This window comes from Parasteatoda tepidariorum, chromosome 11, assembly GCF_982258835.1.
Source record: "Parasteatoda tepidariorum strain Cologne lab strain chromosome 11, Ptep-v5.0, whole genome shotgun sequence".
Lineage (NCBI taxonomy): Eukaryota > Metazoa > Arthropoda > Arachnida > Araneae > Theridiidae > Parasteatoda > Parasteatoda tepidariorum.
In genome coordinates this window covers 87,144,800-87,161,813 of record NC_141765.1, presented here as the reverse complement: position 1 = coordinate 87,161,813, position 17,014 = coordinate 87,144,800, and the positions used below count along the sequence as shown (strand labels likewise).

The window sequence follows — 17,014 nt, the reverse complement described above, 5'->3', positions numbered from 1 at the left end:
TATATATATATATATATATATATATATATATATATATATATATATATATATATATATATATATATATATATATAAATATATATATATATATATATATATATATATTATATATATATATATATATATATATATATATATATTATATATATATATATATATATATATATATATATATATATATATATATATATATATATATATATATATATATATATATATATATATATATATATATGTCATGTTTAGGAAATATCAATCATTTTTTAAAATAGTTTTAGCAAAAACATATATCAGCTTTTTAGGAAATGATACTCAAATAATGATAAAAAAACTTAAGCAACTTTGAAACTTTTTAAAACTTTAGTAAAATTATGAGTTCTGCTGAAAAATCTTTTCTTTTTTAAAATTTTTAATTTAAATTTTTTTAATTCTTAATTTTGAACTTATAAATACGAGTTAATTTAATTTTGAGTTCTATAATCTCTGATCATGAAAAACAAATTCAATGAGGTCATAAAAAAAGTCTACAAGTATCAAAAGATAAGCCAATTTAAATTCAATTCAAGGCTGAAAGAGTCCTTAACTGGAGATATTATCACCCTTACCTAGTCAGCACGAGGCAATCAACTTACACAAGTAAGCAATTTTTAACCCAATCACTTAAAATTAGATCGATCGTCTACCCCGTCTGCATTAGTATTCAAAGTCAGAATGCATTAAAAACTTTTCGCACTATTCAATTGATATAGATCATTGTTTCACAAAACAGTTGATCAAGTGCGGTCAAGCAAATAAAGCAAAAGATATAATTGATGACAAGCTTTAGTTATTGTTCATTCTAAGCGATGGTGATGATTTAAGAAAATCAGTACACTTTTACTAAGACAGCACAGTAATCGATTAATTATTTAGGCAGAATTGTGTGATGTGAGAAACCAACGCATTAGAGTCAGGAAGCTTAACAATCAACGTTAATTACCCATTCATGTTTCAACTTCTTAAGTTTATAAACGTCGCGTGCCGTGGTTAAAACGTAGATAGCATATTTGAGTGTAAGATTAAATCCTTTCTATTTTGATGGTTTTTAGATACCTCTTATCTTTATGCTCTTGAAGCAAGGGAGCTTTTTTAGTTTACTTAAAACGCAAGAGCTGTCATGACATTTGTCAACTAAGACTTGCGTTCAAAATCAATTTTCTGTGTATGGATTTTATTTTTTTAACTGCTGCTCTTAACTGCTTTTTTTAATTTAGATTTTGTTGTATCAATATGTCTTTGTTTTAATAATAATTAATATTTCATTACAAATATTTTTAAATTTACATTTAGGGTGTAATTGTATGGTTCCCGAACTTTTAACTATGATTAATTATGTTATTTAATGCATGGTTCTTGACCTTTTTTTTACTAATTCAGACAGGGCTAACCTGAATTAACCGTTGACCAAGAGCTTGCTTGATTTTTCACTTTTCTAATTATCTTTTTGTTATGTTACCTGGTTGTTACCATATGTTACCTCCATTAGTTATACTCCTGTGTCGCTACATTATAACAGCACAGGAGTTAGGGTTTATGTGATGTAATACTAATAATAATAATAAGCATAAGAATTAATTCTTGAAAATATATAAAGAGTTAAACTTAAATATTTTAGCTTAAGAAAATGAGTACATTTTAGCATGCTCGTAATTGCTGAAGTATTTTGATAAAATCCATTGCAACACACCTAGTTGGAAAAATTCTAGGATCGGGTAATTTAATTTTAAGGTAAAAATTAGTACTAGAAATTATACAAAATTTTCAATTTTCCATGCAAATAGGGGAAAATTACATTTCTTTAGAAGAGAATCTGGATCGACAGCCAGCGAAGATTTTAAAAGGAAAATTTTGAAAAAAATTAAAGAGAAAATTTTGACCTTTCATTGCTTTCTTTGGATGAAGAGCTTTTAACCTGGTTGTTTATGTGAGCGATTATTCCACAAAAAATCCTGATTTCACCCACCATAAAAATAGAATTACAAGAACCTTTTTTTATGCATGAATGGTTTATTTTTTACTCCCTGTTAGAATTATTGGTACACAATGAACCCTACTTTATCATGAAATTTTGAATTGCAGGAAATTTACGTGAGGTTATTTGTTAAAATTATTGGTGTAATAATTCAAATTTGTGTCTAAATATTAAAGAATATAATGCTTCAAATAAAATGTCTTTCTTCGAAGGGTATTGCTTCTTTTTAGAACTTTTTTAAAGAGGGCATTCTTTACGTTTGATAAATTGGTAAATGGGAATTACAAAGTATATTTTTACAAATGATCACTGTATGTTTAGAAAGTAATAGCAGAATTTTAATTAATTTATTAACTATTATTATTATTATCATTAACTATTATTATTACTATTATTAACTACTACTATTATTATTATTAACTATTATTATTAATATTATTATTATTATTATTATTATTATTAACTATTATTATTATTATTATTAACTATTATTAGTATTATTATTATTAACTATTATTATTAATACTATTATTATTATTATTGCTATTAGCTATTTTAATTTACAGAGTTATTACTGTTCTTAATTGAAGTTATAAGTCATACAAAGTAAGAAATTAAAGATTTATCTTTAAATAAATTGTTTGGACTATGAAATTGTTGTTATTTTATACGAAACTTTTGCTAAGAAATAATTTTAATCGTGTTTCTGAATCTTAAAGTCTAGCAGTAAATCTCTAAAAATTAAGAATCTTCATTTTTTTTTTCTAGCATTCACTCACTAAACTTAATTTTGCTTTGTAGTTTTAATCTCACGAACTGTGTAATAAAAATTATATAATAAAACTAAACTGTGAAATGAAATTAAAACAATGTAATAAAATTAAAAATTATACAGACGCTGAAATCTTTAATAGAATATATTCGAAAAAATGCAATAATATTACATTTATTGCGATGGCTAATTAGAAAAATGTCTAATGTAATAACATAAACAAGTACAACAAGTAAATAAATAATACCATATACAACAATATTGTAAGCAACACCATGAAGTATTATAATCATATTATAAAATTTAGTGCTTACCTTTTGATTTTATTTTTAAAAAAAAATATTATTAACAAAACATATAAAAGACATTTTTATTAAAAATTAACCGGAATGTAACTTTTTTTAAATTTGAAGTATTAAGTGAATTATAGATCAGATCAACTCTTTATTTTTAAGATAACACAATTTTAAAAGTCGATGGCCAACGAAACTCACAACAAAAAAAATTACGGTATCCGAAGCAAGTAATAGAATGTTATTTTAAAAAATCTATTCAACCAGTTCGTAAGTGTATGACGATAAACGACCTTGCCAAACATGCATCATAGCCTCAAGATATATTTACTAATAGAGGTTAAAGCAACTTCTTTTTTCACTCATTACCTAAAACAACAGAACCAATTGCCCTAAGTCACTTAGTCAGCTGGATATTACCAAGTAAGCAACTTACTGATGATTCTAAACTGCAACGTGTTTATCAGAGGGCAAAGAAATTGATAGGAAAATTTAGTTGACCTTTGTAACCGGGAAGAGATGGTGTAACTTTAATGCAACTTCTGTTTTGTTTAACCTGAGAGAAAAGGTTGACTTTCGTATGCATCTTTCAACAACTTATGGACACATATTAATGATACTACTAAGTGGATGCTATAGTTGCAAGCGATTAAGTATTCAAAAATAGTTGATGATGTTGAGAATATATAATATTAGAATATTCGATCATAAATATTTGAACTAATTGGTGCTGTTAAAAAGACTACGGTTACTTAGTTACAGTCATGTTGAAAGAATGTAATATATTTGTAGGAGCGATATATTTTATTCGCATCTGTAAATGCATATATAGGAGATGCAATTTGTTTAAGTGAAATAGAATTTGTGACGTTATCCAGCTATATTTCCTCTCTAATGGAAACCTTTCTCCAAAATTATAAAAGCCAAAGTAAGTTATTATCGTCAAAGTCATTTAAAGTTATTTTTGTTATGTTAAGCTTATATTTAACTATGTAGATCATTATAATTTTATTATGTTTTAGATTAAAAAATGGTTTTATTTCGTCTTATTAAATAGTTTTATTTAAATTCAAAATGTAGAGAAAACATGGCAAAAACTACAAAATAATGAAAAAAGAGAAGAAGAAAATTATTTAAGAAGGAAAAAGATTCAATAAAAATCCGGGGAAAACAGATGTAATCTCTTCATCAGCTCACACGAGTATAACCGCAAAAAGTCTTCTTACATCTTTTTTCCCGGATTTTCATTGATTTTTTAAGAAAAAAAAATTTTTTTTTCTTTTTTCATTATTCTGTAATTTTTTTCATGCTTTCTCTGGATTTTCTCTGAATCTATTTTAGGAGTTCTATATACTTGCACCTTATACGCGGCAAATAATACTTATTGATATTCTTAAATTGCCGGCCAGGTGGCCGAGTGGTTAGCGTGTCTGACTGCGGAGCCAATGGCCGCGGGTTCGAATCCCGCTCTGGGCATGGATGTTTCTCTCTCTGTGTTGTCTTCTGTTGTGTGAATGAGTGAATGTGGCCCACCCTATGAACGGGTTTGTGGCAGTATGGCGTGGGTAACGTTACTCGCCTCCGTGACTTTGGTTCACAGGTGCCCACTGGGTAACGCTAAATGAGTAACAATTCCGGCATCTTCTATGGCGAAGAACGAAAAGTTCAGTGCCTGCCGTTATTAAAAAAAAAAAAAAAAAAAAAAAAAAAAAATATTCTTAAATTTCACCGTTTTTCTCTCATTTCTTATTGTCTTTTTTTTGTATTTATTTATTGTGCTATATATATATATATATATATATATATATATATATATATATATATATATATATATATATACACTGAAGAGCCATTACATTATAACCACCCTCCATCTGTAACAATGGGCTCGCCCAGGTTTTCATGGTTTCAGGTAAGCTACTTGAACATAGTTGCAGACCAGGTTCACACATTCATGGCAACAGTTTTTCCTGCGGGGGATGGTGTTTATCTACAGCAGTGTTTCCCAAAGTGTGGTACGTGTACCCCCAGGGGTACGGGAACAGTTTAGCGGGGGTACGCGTTCTTATGCGAAATATCTTACAACAAACGAAAATTTCAAAAACTTTTATTTAATAACAAAGCTAGCCATGAAAATTTACGATTACGTACTTTTCTATTGGCTATTTTTTGCAGAGTTAACAGTTAATAATTAGTGGTGCATACAGCCAGTTGTGATTTTTAACTTTTGTGCAATTTTTCTATAGTAAAAAATACATTAATTTTTTAATTAGTGGTACACAGCGCTAAGAAAAATTTAGAAAGGGTACACAAAAAAGGTAAGTTTGGGAAACACTGATCTACAGGATAATGCACCATGTAATAAGGGTTGAATAGTCCAGGAGCATTCCAGTGACTTTCAAGTCATGTCTCGGCCCCCAAATTCACCTGACCTTAAACCAATAGAGCATTTGTGGTCCTACTTAGAAAACCAAATTCGTGTTGCCACGCTACCCCCTCGTAATGTGAGGGAATTGTGGGACCAGTTGGTGAGCGCTTGGTACCAGATACCTCAGACTACCTATCAGCACGTTGTAGAATCAATGCCACGGCGGGTGCTAGCAGTTTTGAGGGCTAAAGTTGGTCCTACATGTTATTAGCAGGACGGTCATAATGTAATGGCTCTTCGGTATATATATATATATATATATATATATATATATATATATATATATATATATATATATATATATATATATATATATATATATATATATATATATATATATATATATATAAACATCATAGCATCATAGCATCATAAAGAGTAAGAAAACGAAGAAAATTTAAAAAATAATATGGAAATTTAAAAAAATAGTATGTTTCATAAGTTGCACGTATAGCCTAAAATAAGTCAAAAATGAAGAGAAGACATCGCAAAAATATAGTAATGGTTTAATAAGAAAAGAAGAAGAAAAAATTATGAAAATAAAATATTTTGAAAAATATTTAAGAATTTTATTTTTAAAAAATAAAAGTTGTAACTCATCAAAATCATTTTTAAATGGGTTAATGTTGTTTCTTGTCAAATACAAATTAATGTTACATAGTAATTATCCATATCAACTTATTCAATTTCAATCTCAATTTTAACTTAAATTACTAAAAATAATGGAAGAAATTATTTTACTAATTTTTTAATATTCTCGTTTATTCATCTGTGTGTTTGTTTCTAAATAAATTTAGAGTTGATAATATACCTTTCAACTTCTAATTAATAAAGCTGAAACCCGATCGTTTTCTTGCCAAATAAAATGGTTATTCTCAATGAAAAACGATTTTCAAAAGAAAGATATAGCTTATGAATTGGTTCACTGAGCTCGAAAACTAAGTAACAAGATTCATAAGCATTAGATGTAGAATTTAAGAAAGCATATTTATTTATAAAAAAGCATTAAAAAAGCATACTTATTTATATAATATTTATTCATTTCAGATACAACATTCCACATGAGTCGGATGCATGATGCGATCTGTTCTTCTTTTTTTACTCCTAATAACAACAGTCCCGAAGCATTCCTTTCATTCAGACATCGAATTAAAAAGCAATAGAACAACTCTCCGTAAAAGTAAGTTCATTTCTTAACTATGCTTTAAACTACTGTCGAGTTCGAAGAAGAAACAATTATATTTAATTATATAAAGAGATACAAAATCTTACGAAGATGGAAAAAGTCAGCATATTTTGAGCTGTCAAAAATGGGCACCCATCTTTAAGATTTTCTCCACATCAATCAAGAGAACAAAAGAATAAACCAGAGACAAAAGAGAAAAGCTAAAATTAATCTTTTGTTTGACACATGCAAGAGTTGGATTTTTTGAGTGCTAAGAGCTTGTCGACTTTTATCAACTTCGTAAGTTTTTGAAGCAAAATAAATTTTTACACTATTAAATATCACTTTACGCTTCAGTTTCTTGGGATTATGTGTTCAAATTCTCCTTTGTTTTTATTTATTTCTTAATTATTCTTCAGTTTCGTATAAAACGCATATATATTATTCAAATTCTCAATTGCACATATTTCCCAAAGACCCAATGTAAATTTTATTCTTTTTTATTTTAAAAGTGTTCATATACAGAGTGTCCGTAAAGTGATGGTTTACTTTTGCTCTGCGACGAGCCAAAAGTACATCATGACTTTAAGGAAACAATGCGTGTACAATTCATATTAGTCAATTTTCTTTTATAGAAAATAAAAAAATAAATAAAAATATTGTAAAATTGAAAAGTATCATTTTCTTTTGTTTCAAGATTTCTTTTTTGATATTTTATAACCATCGTTGCCCATATTTCAGTTTACGACTACCAATACTGATTTTTGGTACTTACGACCAACAAAAATCCGTATCTTTGAACCCAATCCAGAAGATAAAGGAAATCCTGAAGAGTTTTTGATTTGTTATGGGAACTTGGGGGACTTTGTGATCCCGACAGATTTAACGTGAACCTTCCACTATTTAATACACTGGGATTCTTCAGTCGCTGGATCCCAACTCCCGTTTTCACAAACGCGAGTCCAACGCCCTACCAACCATGCGTCACATTAGCATAGTGCAGATTTTTGCTCGTGCTTATTTTTGTGAGGCCACTACATATATTCAATTATATAATACTGAGTGTTTCGTTTTTACAACTTTTAACGTATATTATTCAAATCCAAATTGAAATTCATGTCAAAAATTGTCTAGTAAAAGTCACAATCGTACATGCATTCTTCTTTTATAAACGATACAGCCAGCAGTGAATCTTGGTTTGTTGAGCAATGTTGTTTCAAACCTTTATTGTTCTTGGTAATAAAAATCTATCTGATCTTTATTGAGGAATGAAAGCATTAAAAACAGTTTGATTGCCAGAACAAATTTGGTGGAGTTTCTAATAATTGAATTTCAATTCCCCGTTTTCTTGCAATCAAATGAGTTTTGATGCCTTTATATATTTTATAGGTGATGACATAGAATATTACATAGTATATTTATAAATATGACCAGTAAAAACTATTTCCCTCTTTAAAGTATCTTTTGTTCTTCGATTTAACATTGTTCTTTAAATAGAAAGTTTAATTTTTGCTTTTTATCTTAACGTGGCTTTAATTATCAATCGTGGGGCGTTTCATTCATTTAAAAATTTAATTTCTTAAAGAGATGTAAATACTAATTTTTTTTTTTTTTTTTTTTTTTTTTTGCGAAAAATAGAATGTCTAGTTAGAGTTAATCTTAAATCGTTTAGTGGTAAAACGGAAAAGTTACCAATTATTCTCATTAAATCAGGAAGAAATATATAAAGATTCATAGTTCTAAATTTATATCTTCAGCCACGTCAATAAGCAAAATGTTAATAAAATTTAACTCAAAATACTTATAATTAGTATATAATACTTATAATACTTATACGGTAGCGATTTAAAGTCATTATTCCAAAAGAAAATATATATATATATATATATATATATATATATATATATATATATATATATATATATATATATATATATATATATATATATATATATATATATATATATATATATATATATATATATATATATATATATATATATATATATATATATATATATATATATATATATATATATATATATATATATATATATATATATATATATATATATATATATATATATATATATATAATTTATTTTCATCTTTTTACATGTCATTAATATAAAATGTAAGGAAGATATAGAATTTCTCAAAAATTAATATTTATCTACTCCAATTAAATATTACTTCTTGAATGTTTAATTAAAATATGAAGGATATAATCAATCACCAAACTGAATTTTGGTGTTGCAATCTGTAGTAATACTACTTAACTCATAATTATAAGAGATTATGAGCTACATAGCGTTCTAAATTGTTTGGAGATACGTATAGTTTTCTAAATATTAAAACCCACGTGGAAACTTAAGCAACTACAGTATTAATATTTACGTTCTATTTATTAGTATTTAACATTTATTTTCGTCTTTTTACATGTCATTAATGAATAGAAAATATAGAATTTCTCAAAAATTAATATAGTAACAAAAGGAACACGGTCAATAAATTGAGAAGTTGAAAAAAAGATTCTAATCAGAACTTTTCAATTGGCTTAAGAATCTGAGCATATATATCACAAGGTGTTTAATTACTTTTGGGACGGTCTAGCTGACATGCCAAATATGAATAATTCCTTTAACCCTAATGTTAATAGCGCCTTAATACTCATTAAAAATTAGAAAAGTATTTTATTAAGCTTTCAGTGTTTTGAGTGGTTTACTAAATCCTTAAATCTCAATATCATTATTAGGGGCCGTTCAAAAAGTACGTACATCACGAAAGGGGGGGAGGGGATTTGTTATTTTGTACGGTTTTGTACGATGGGGAGGGAGGGAGTTATTATACAAAGTACGTACATTAAGCATACGACAAATTTAAATTTGACTTTTTCCTACGCACGTATTATACATATGTTTGTTCTTGTATTTTTTTTCACACGGCGACCACTTGTTAGAATGAGTAAATCAGTTCTCAAAAAAAGTTGTCTCGCAAAATAAAAAATTGCAAACACCGAACTTTCCCCGATTGGTGGTATTTCCCCGTTGGGTGTTATTGTTTAAATAATTTATATGAATAAATTATTTTAAATAAATATTTAATTTTATTAAAAACATAATTATTTTAATTTTCATCAAAAAGGGGGTAGACTAATAAAATGTACGTACTATAGGGGGGGGGTACGACCTCATGTACGGTAACGTACGAAGGGGGAGGAGGGGTTTAAAATTTCTCCATTTTTGTGTACGTACTTTTTGAACGATCCATTATTATAATCCCTAAGCATTTATATAGTTCGTGTGAGAAAAAAATGATGAAAAGTTATTGAAAGTTTAAAGATATTGTTAGAAAGTTTATAAGATATTGAAAGTTTTTAAAACATAAAAGTGATAGTTTATTTATTTATTTTTTTTTTTTTTAATTAAATAAATAAATAAAAAAGCAGAATATGTAGTGCTGCCATCTCTCGAGCTACCATATCTATATCATTTGAAAATAGTGTTAGTAGAGTGAATAGTTTTCAGGTATTGACAGGCATTCAGCCTTTTGAGTGCATTACTTAATTCTCTGGTCTCAATATTATTATAATTGTTTTCCCTAAGAATTTGCACAGGTTGTGTTAAACAAAATTGGAGATGTAAAATAATAAATACGAATAAAACAGAGTATGTGGTGCTGCCATCTCTTGAGAATTCGATCGTTTGCAGATAAAATTATTAGAGTAAATTGCAATATTTTAATGAATTCCTAACACATACAACAAGAAAATATTAAATAATTAAATCAAATGCGAAATAAATCAAAAATTTACCAAATTAATTTTAATAAAATTGAATTCTAACACTATTAATTATATTTTTATCTGAAAAAAATTTTAAATTTTCTACATTAAATTTAGAAATTTAATATGTGGAGAATACATAGTCCAAATAAGAGATTTAATATGGCTTCTTTTTTTTCTTTCTTTCTTTTTTTTTTAGGTTTATTATGATTTTCAGCCAATTTTTTAACTGAAAGGCTTCCCCAAACATAAATATCGCAGAAGATATGGTGCTGCCATCTCTTGAGAATTCAATCATTTGTAAATAATGTTATTAGAGTAAACAGCTGTATTTTAATAAATTCCTAAATTCCAAATACGGCTAAAACATATTTAATAATTAAGTCAAATTTAAGAAAATTAAAAGCTTTACAGAATTAATAGAACGAAAATTGAATTGTAACACTATTACTTAAACTTTAAACCAAAAAAAGAAAAGGAATTTTCTACATCAAATTTAGAAATTTAATATGAGGCATAGTACGAATGAGAGGTTAAATTTAGAATTTTTTTTAATTTCACTTTTATTTCAGATTTTTAATTATCTCTTTGAATACTTATTCCATCATATAAAAAGGGAAAAAGCATTAAAGATAACTTACTTTATTATATCAATGTGTTTGTTGATAATTATTATTCTGAATGTAAATATTTTATTTTATTTTGATTACAATTTTCAACTTTATTAAGAATATCAAGAATAGAATTAAATTTTTTGTTGAACGGCAATGAAGTTTTGATTTGTTGATATTAACAGGGAATGCATGAATGTGATGCATCAATACACAAATGACAGCATTTTACTTTATGATTACAAGCATATTGAATCGACTCATAAATAAACGAATAATACCTTCCATAACGACAATTTGCGTTTTTTCTATCTTAAAAATAAACAACTAAATTAAAGTGAAACTCGTTTTTTACTCGCTGGTGTCATAACTTCAATTACCATTTACAAAGCTTAAATTCGTTTTTTGAAATTATTGTTTTTTTTTTTAATATGTGATAAAATTTGGTAAATGTGGTAAAATTTGGTAATTATAACATGATACCTTTGAACATGGCATAAAAACCATTTATTTTGCAATTTGCTTTTCAGTTTTGTATTTTTTACTAAATGTTATTGTGTAGTAATAAGAACAATAATTTTAAAAATCAAAAATTCGGGTAAACCATATGAGCAAAAAAAAAAATTATCAAATGAATGGTTCAAATGCCGTATATTTTGGTTTTATTAACCAAAATTATGTTTGCTTGTTTGTTTTTTTTAAAAAAAAAAGCGCAGATGTTATAACCAATTAGTACGGTAATTTTGTGAGAATATTTTTCTTCGTGCTCGTAGGTTTCTAAAGTAGTTCACATGGCCTCTAAATTGAGCTTATAATTTTTGAATAACTAAATAATAAACTTAGTAACTGTTAAGACATTCATTTAAATCGACATTATTTTCTTAAAAGTACTTTAAAAATCCTCGTTTCATATTTTCGAAAATAATAATTTTTTCATTTGTTTAATTTGTAATTTTTTATACCACAGGATCAGTAAATGCTGATGAAAAGTTTTCAAGACTTCGACCATCCAACCTCATTCGAAATATCCTAAAACCAAAAAAAGTGAATTTATTTTCTGGATGTCCTCCAAATACTCAATGCTCTTTCATCCTCTCTTGTTGGTGGACTGGGGACTCTGTGGGCACTTCTTGTGGGCCTTTTTTCTTCTGTTGCGGCAGCCAAGATAGCAGAGATGACCAACACATCAGTCAACTCTATTACGGACCTGTTCGCAACGATCCTCGTAAATTTTTTATAACAATTTTAAATTCTATATCAGTATTTTATTTTCAGTATCTAAATATTATACTGTGTTTAAATATTGATTATCACTAAGTAAAACTACTTTTTGATCTAAATTACATTTCAGAATTATGATATTTAACTGTTAATTTTTTCAATTATTTCTTTTTCTTTTGAACTGAAATGTATGTTTCAAATTGAAGGATATCTAATGATTTATAGTAATTATTTATTGTTAATAATATTTTTCATGGAGATCTTTGATTATTTCACATTTTTTTATGCTAAGTACGACCTGCTGCTACAGTATCTTTAAATACATACATTTTCCTGAACTTCGTTAACGAATAACAACCTTTATCGAGAAAAAAATCCAGTTAAGGCATAAATTGAGCTGGTATTAAGGTTAAAAAAAGTAATTTAATTTTTTGTTTTTTTCGTAATAACATAATAATGTTTATGCGAAGTGCTGCATCCTCCCACAGCGAATTGTGTTCATACTAAATTTATACTTAGATTTCATGCTGAAGTTTAAGCAGCACAATTTTGTTCAAACAATAATATTGTCTAATAATATTATTCCCTCTCTCTAAACTTCCCCATGACCAAGGAGAAAAATCTGAATCACGCCAAATTTTTCATGCAGGTTGCTGCGTATATACGCCAGTGGTTTTCTCTGTTGGCAGGATCGAATTCATGATCTCTAGCTCTTCACTAGTAGTGTAAGCAGCTCCTTAACTAACTACGCCACCGAAGCACTCTTCTTATGAGTCATTCACGCTGCATCCGATTTTCTTAGACGCGCGTGAGAGTGTTTAGAAACTACATGCAAAACGAACTATTTGCCACGGGCGAATAGCATCGAATGAGAATACTCCCTCATTCGAAATCCACTTTTGAATGGAATCGGAGAAAGTGATGTCTCCGGGGGTTTTGGGACCGGAAAAACATGCGCAGTTGTGGAACGTGTTGCAAAAACCGGGTGATTACTACCACATCTAGAAGTAATCCAAATTTTTCTATCATAATGCGCCTTTGCATGAGTATATTGCCTTTGTATCATCCTAAAGGAATGAATTCCAGACCATTGTTAATAGCCCTTTAGGGAAACTCTAGTCCAATTTTAACGAGCTAAGACCAGTGACAGTTGACGTTAAAGTGTTAAGTTAATTCTGTAATTTTTATGACTCATTTCATCCATTCCTGTGTATCTATACGATTTGTCAAGTGTCGAAATGAAAAGTGAAAACTAGTGATTAGAGAAACAAAAAAAGTTTTTGTTACGAAGTTTTTTTCTTTTCTCATAGTCTAAATTTTAATGTCAACACGACAAAATATAACTCCCTAGAGTTTAGTGAATAAGGTGTAACTATGACACGAGACATTATATCACAACATTGATCTTACAAATCTCAAATTTATTATTACTTTACTTATCAAAATATTTTTACTTTATTTACTAAGCTATTTTTACCTTGAGTAATTTGCCTTTTTTATGCTCAGTTTTCAAGAGAAATTAAACAGTTTATTAAAATATCGAATGTTCCAAAAAATCCCCAATGATTTGAAACACCAATGGTGCAAAAACGTGAAGATATTAAGATATTCGCTGCGTTCGAAGATATTCGCTGCGTTCTGCTTAAGAAACTAAAAAATCTGTTATCTGCTTTACTGCGCTGTAAACCCACGTATAATATAATATAAAACATTAAAAGACAAGATATTGTTGATCTGTAGGTTCTATATCTTTGATACAGGTCACCTGCAGATTACGCAATTTTCTACATATCTGGTATGAAAATTACACACCTTTAGAGACTGTAATGTGATAACTTTCTCATTAACTAGGTTATGCTCCCATCTTTTGAGAACTGCTCATAAACATTTTAGTTGCATTGGTTTCACTTCCATCATAAAACAGTCCAAAAGTATTTCAGTTGCAATGGTCTCTCCTCAATCATAAAACATTATTTTAAGCTTTTTACAGGCTATTTATGAACTTCGCAACAAATGTTGCAATTTGCTGGAAAAAAATTTTATTAATTGACATTTTAAATCATCGCACATTTCTGTGACATTCGATATAAATGTTACAAATTAGGTAGTTTCTAGTTTTATAATTTTATAAATGCACAGTTTTTTGTGTGGTTTTTATTTAAATAAGCCGAAATGTATAGCAATTTGTGTAAAATTCTATAACTTATGCTTATTAATTATGCTATTATATAGTTTGTGGAAGAAGTTCAATGTCTACTAGTCGAATTGTAGGCGGTGAAGATGCAGCTTTTGGACAATTCCCATGGCTGGTAAGTGCACTAAGAAAAAAATGATGGTCGATACTACCAGAATATGGTAACATTTACAGTGTTTCTGGCTTTATGGGAGTACCAAAAAGCTTGGTAATTCTTACCGAAATGTTTTGTTAATGATTTTGGTAAAATTAACATTAAAATCTGGTTTTATAACGCTTGATACAATTTGAGAAATGTAATAGATTTGGTAATTTTATCATGATATCTTACAATATGGCATAAAAACCCCATTAATTTAGTTCAGTTTACATTTCAGTTTTGTATTTAGATAAAGGATTGAATGCCATGTATTTTGGTTTCATTTACTTAAATAATTTTTTTTTAAACCTGAAATTTCATTAGCATACATTACGGTAATTTTACCAGAATTTTTAGTCCGTGTGAGATTAAAATGTAAAAGGAATTTAATTGTAAAATATATACATTTACTATACAAAACAGTATTTAAAATAACTAGCATATATAAATGCTTTATTAAGATTCATGTAAAAGCATATATCGTTAAATAATAATAATGATTTGTTTTCATTGTTATCATTGTTTGTTCCTTCCAATATCGATCAAATTTGCTTTGATGGTTGTTAAGTACTCAAAAAATTTATAAATAAACAAAATAAAATGAAATAAACAGCAAATCGAGGTCACTTAAGAGCCTTTTCAAAAAATTTGGAAAGTTTTTCGTTTGCACCCCAAATGTTGGCCTTTCCGTAAGTACTAAATTTAATATCTAGTTTTAGAAACTTTATCAAAAGGAAGATAAAAAAAGGATATACTTATGTGGGTCTGAAATTACTATTTAAGCAGTGTGAAAAGGAAAACACAGCCAAAATCTGACAAATCACTATTAAGAAGTAAAGGGAACTTCAAAGACAGTTTGATTCCGGGTTTAAAGTTGAAGGTGTTTAAAGTTGAAGGTGTTCAAGTCCTCTCTCTCTTTCCTCATGCAATCAAACACGTTTTGGTGTTTTGTACTCTCTCCTTCCTCAACAGTAATTGGTCAGATTTCGGTAATTTTTTAGTTAATTCTTCGATTAAATATTATTTCGCATCTTCAATATGTATATTTTTTGCTCTTTCTTTTTAATGACGATTCTAAGAATGTAGGGTTAATGCGCTTTATACAGAACACCCTGTTTATGCTTTATTTAACCTTAAAATAATTTTAACTGTTTTTGAAATTTTGATATTATCAAAATTTGATCAATTCATTAAAAAATATTATTGTAATTGTATTTAAAGTAATTAATTAATGGCTTACGCGCGATTTATTTACTATTTTGCCTATCTCCATTTCTTTTATTTACAGTGTCTAAGCATGTTTTTTAAAAGTTTGTTTGTAATTATTCTGCTTACAAAAGCAATTAAAGTACCGTTTTTAGTAATTTAATGAATACTGTTGTTTAATTTAGGCTTTTATACAAGTTGGTGGAAGTAGATGTGGGGGTGCTCTGGTCGCTTGGAGACATGTCGTTACAGCAGGACATTGTGTTGCAAAGTAAGTTAAAAACATATACTTAAAAGACGAGCTCTCCCAGTGTAATATAGTTTTGTTGTATAAAATTTTTAGCTCTAAATGCAAAACTGAGTGATGTAAAACAAAATACAATAATTTATTGCTCAATAACTTATTCAAACAATGAATCATTTATAATTTTTAAAACTTTTTCATAATGATTACAAAAATAGCTTATTTTTAAGCTATGAGATTGTAGCATTAACGAAAAATGTCTTACGAAAGTGAATGTAATATTTCACTGTTACACTCGCACATTTATTTCATAAGAAACACTCACTACCACAAGTTTATTTTCTTTTTACCACATATTTATCTTCAAATCAGCGAAAATTGCTATAGATCAGTCAGAGCCGCGATGGCTCAGGGGACAGAGCGTTCGCCTTCCAATGAGGTGAACCGGGCTTCGATCCCGGCGATGGCTGATCGTTACGAATTCCGCATCCGGCTTGCACCGACTACAGCGTTGACGTGAAATATCCTCAGTGGTAAACGGATCATGAGTAAGAGTTCCTTTGCCATCAGGCTAACCGTGGGAGGTTCTCGTGGTCTTCCTCTCTATGAGCGCTTCTTAGAACAAATATATTTTGCTGAGGACATGGGAACTTTTCAAACTTCTATGTTCTTAGTATTTCTATCCAGTAAAATATTATTTGGTTTATTTTACCTAATGCAGACTACTTGAAAACTTCATTAGGTATCATTTTTGTTACATAAATATCCAACTTCAATCCACTGTCTTGTCTAGAAGATAAGAACTCAGAATGAGTGTTATCCATGATTATTCAATGGTTCAAGGTACAACATATGGTGGTCAAAGGTACAACACCTTATTTTATCTTGGACCAAATTTCCTCACTTTACAGTATTTTTTCACAAATAATAATTTCACTAATAATTT

The 17,014-nt window shown here is 28.1% G+C and overlaps 1 protein-coding gene across 2 annotated transcripts in view; it reads left to right on the top strand.

Annotated features, from left to right (window-relative positions):
• Positions 1-17,014, top strand: part of LOC107438532 (venom protease) — a 45,780-nt gene that overhangs the window by 24,024 nt on the left and 4,742 nt on the right. Inside the window, exons 1-5 of one of the 2 annotated variants that reach the window (XM_016050842.4) lie at positions 3,320-4,004; positions 6,552-6,684; positions 12,032-12,289; positions 14,518-14,594; positions 16,010-16,095. In XM_016050842.4, the coding sequence (XP_015906328.1) occupies positions 6,579-6,684; positions 12,032-12,289; positions 14,518-14,594; positions 16,010-16,095 (527 nt within the window). In that variant the 5' untranslated portion in view covers positions 3,320-4,004; positions 6,552-6,578. Of the gene's footprint in view, positions 1-3,319; positions 4,005-6,551; positions 6,685-12,031; positions 12,290-14,517; positions 14,595-16,009; positions 16,096-17,014 lie in introns of those variants that run through there. The other variant, XM_016050841.4, reaches the window with a different exon arrangement.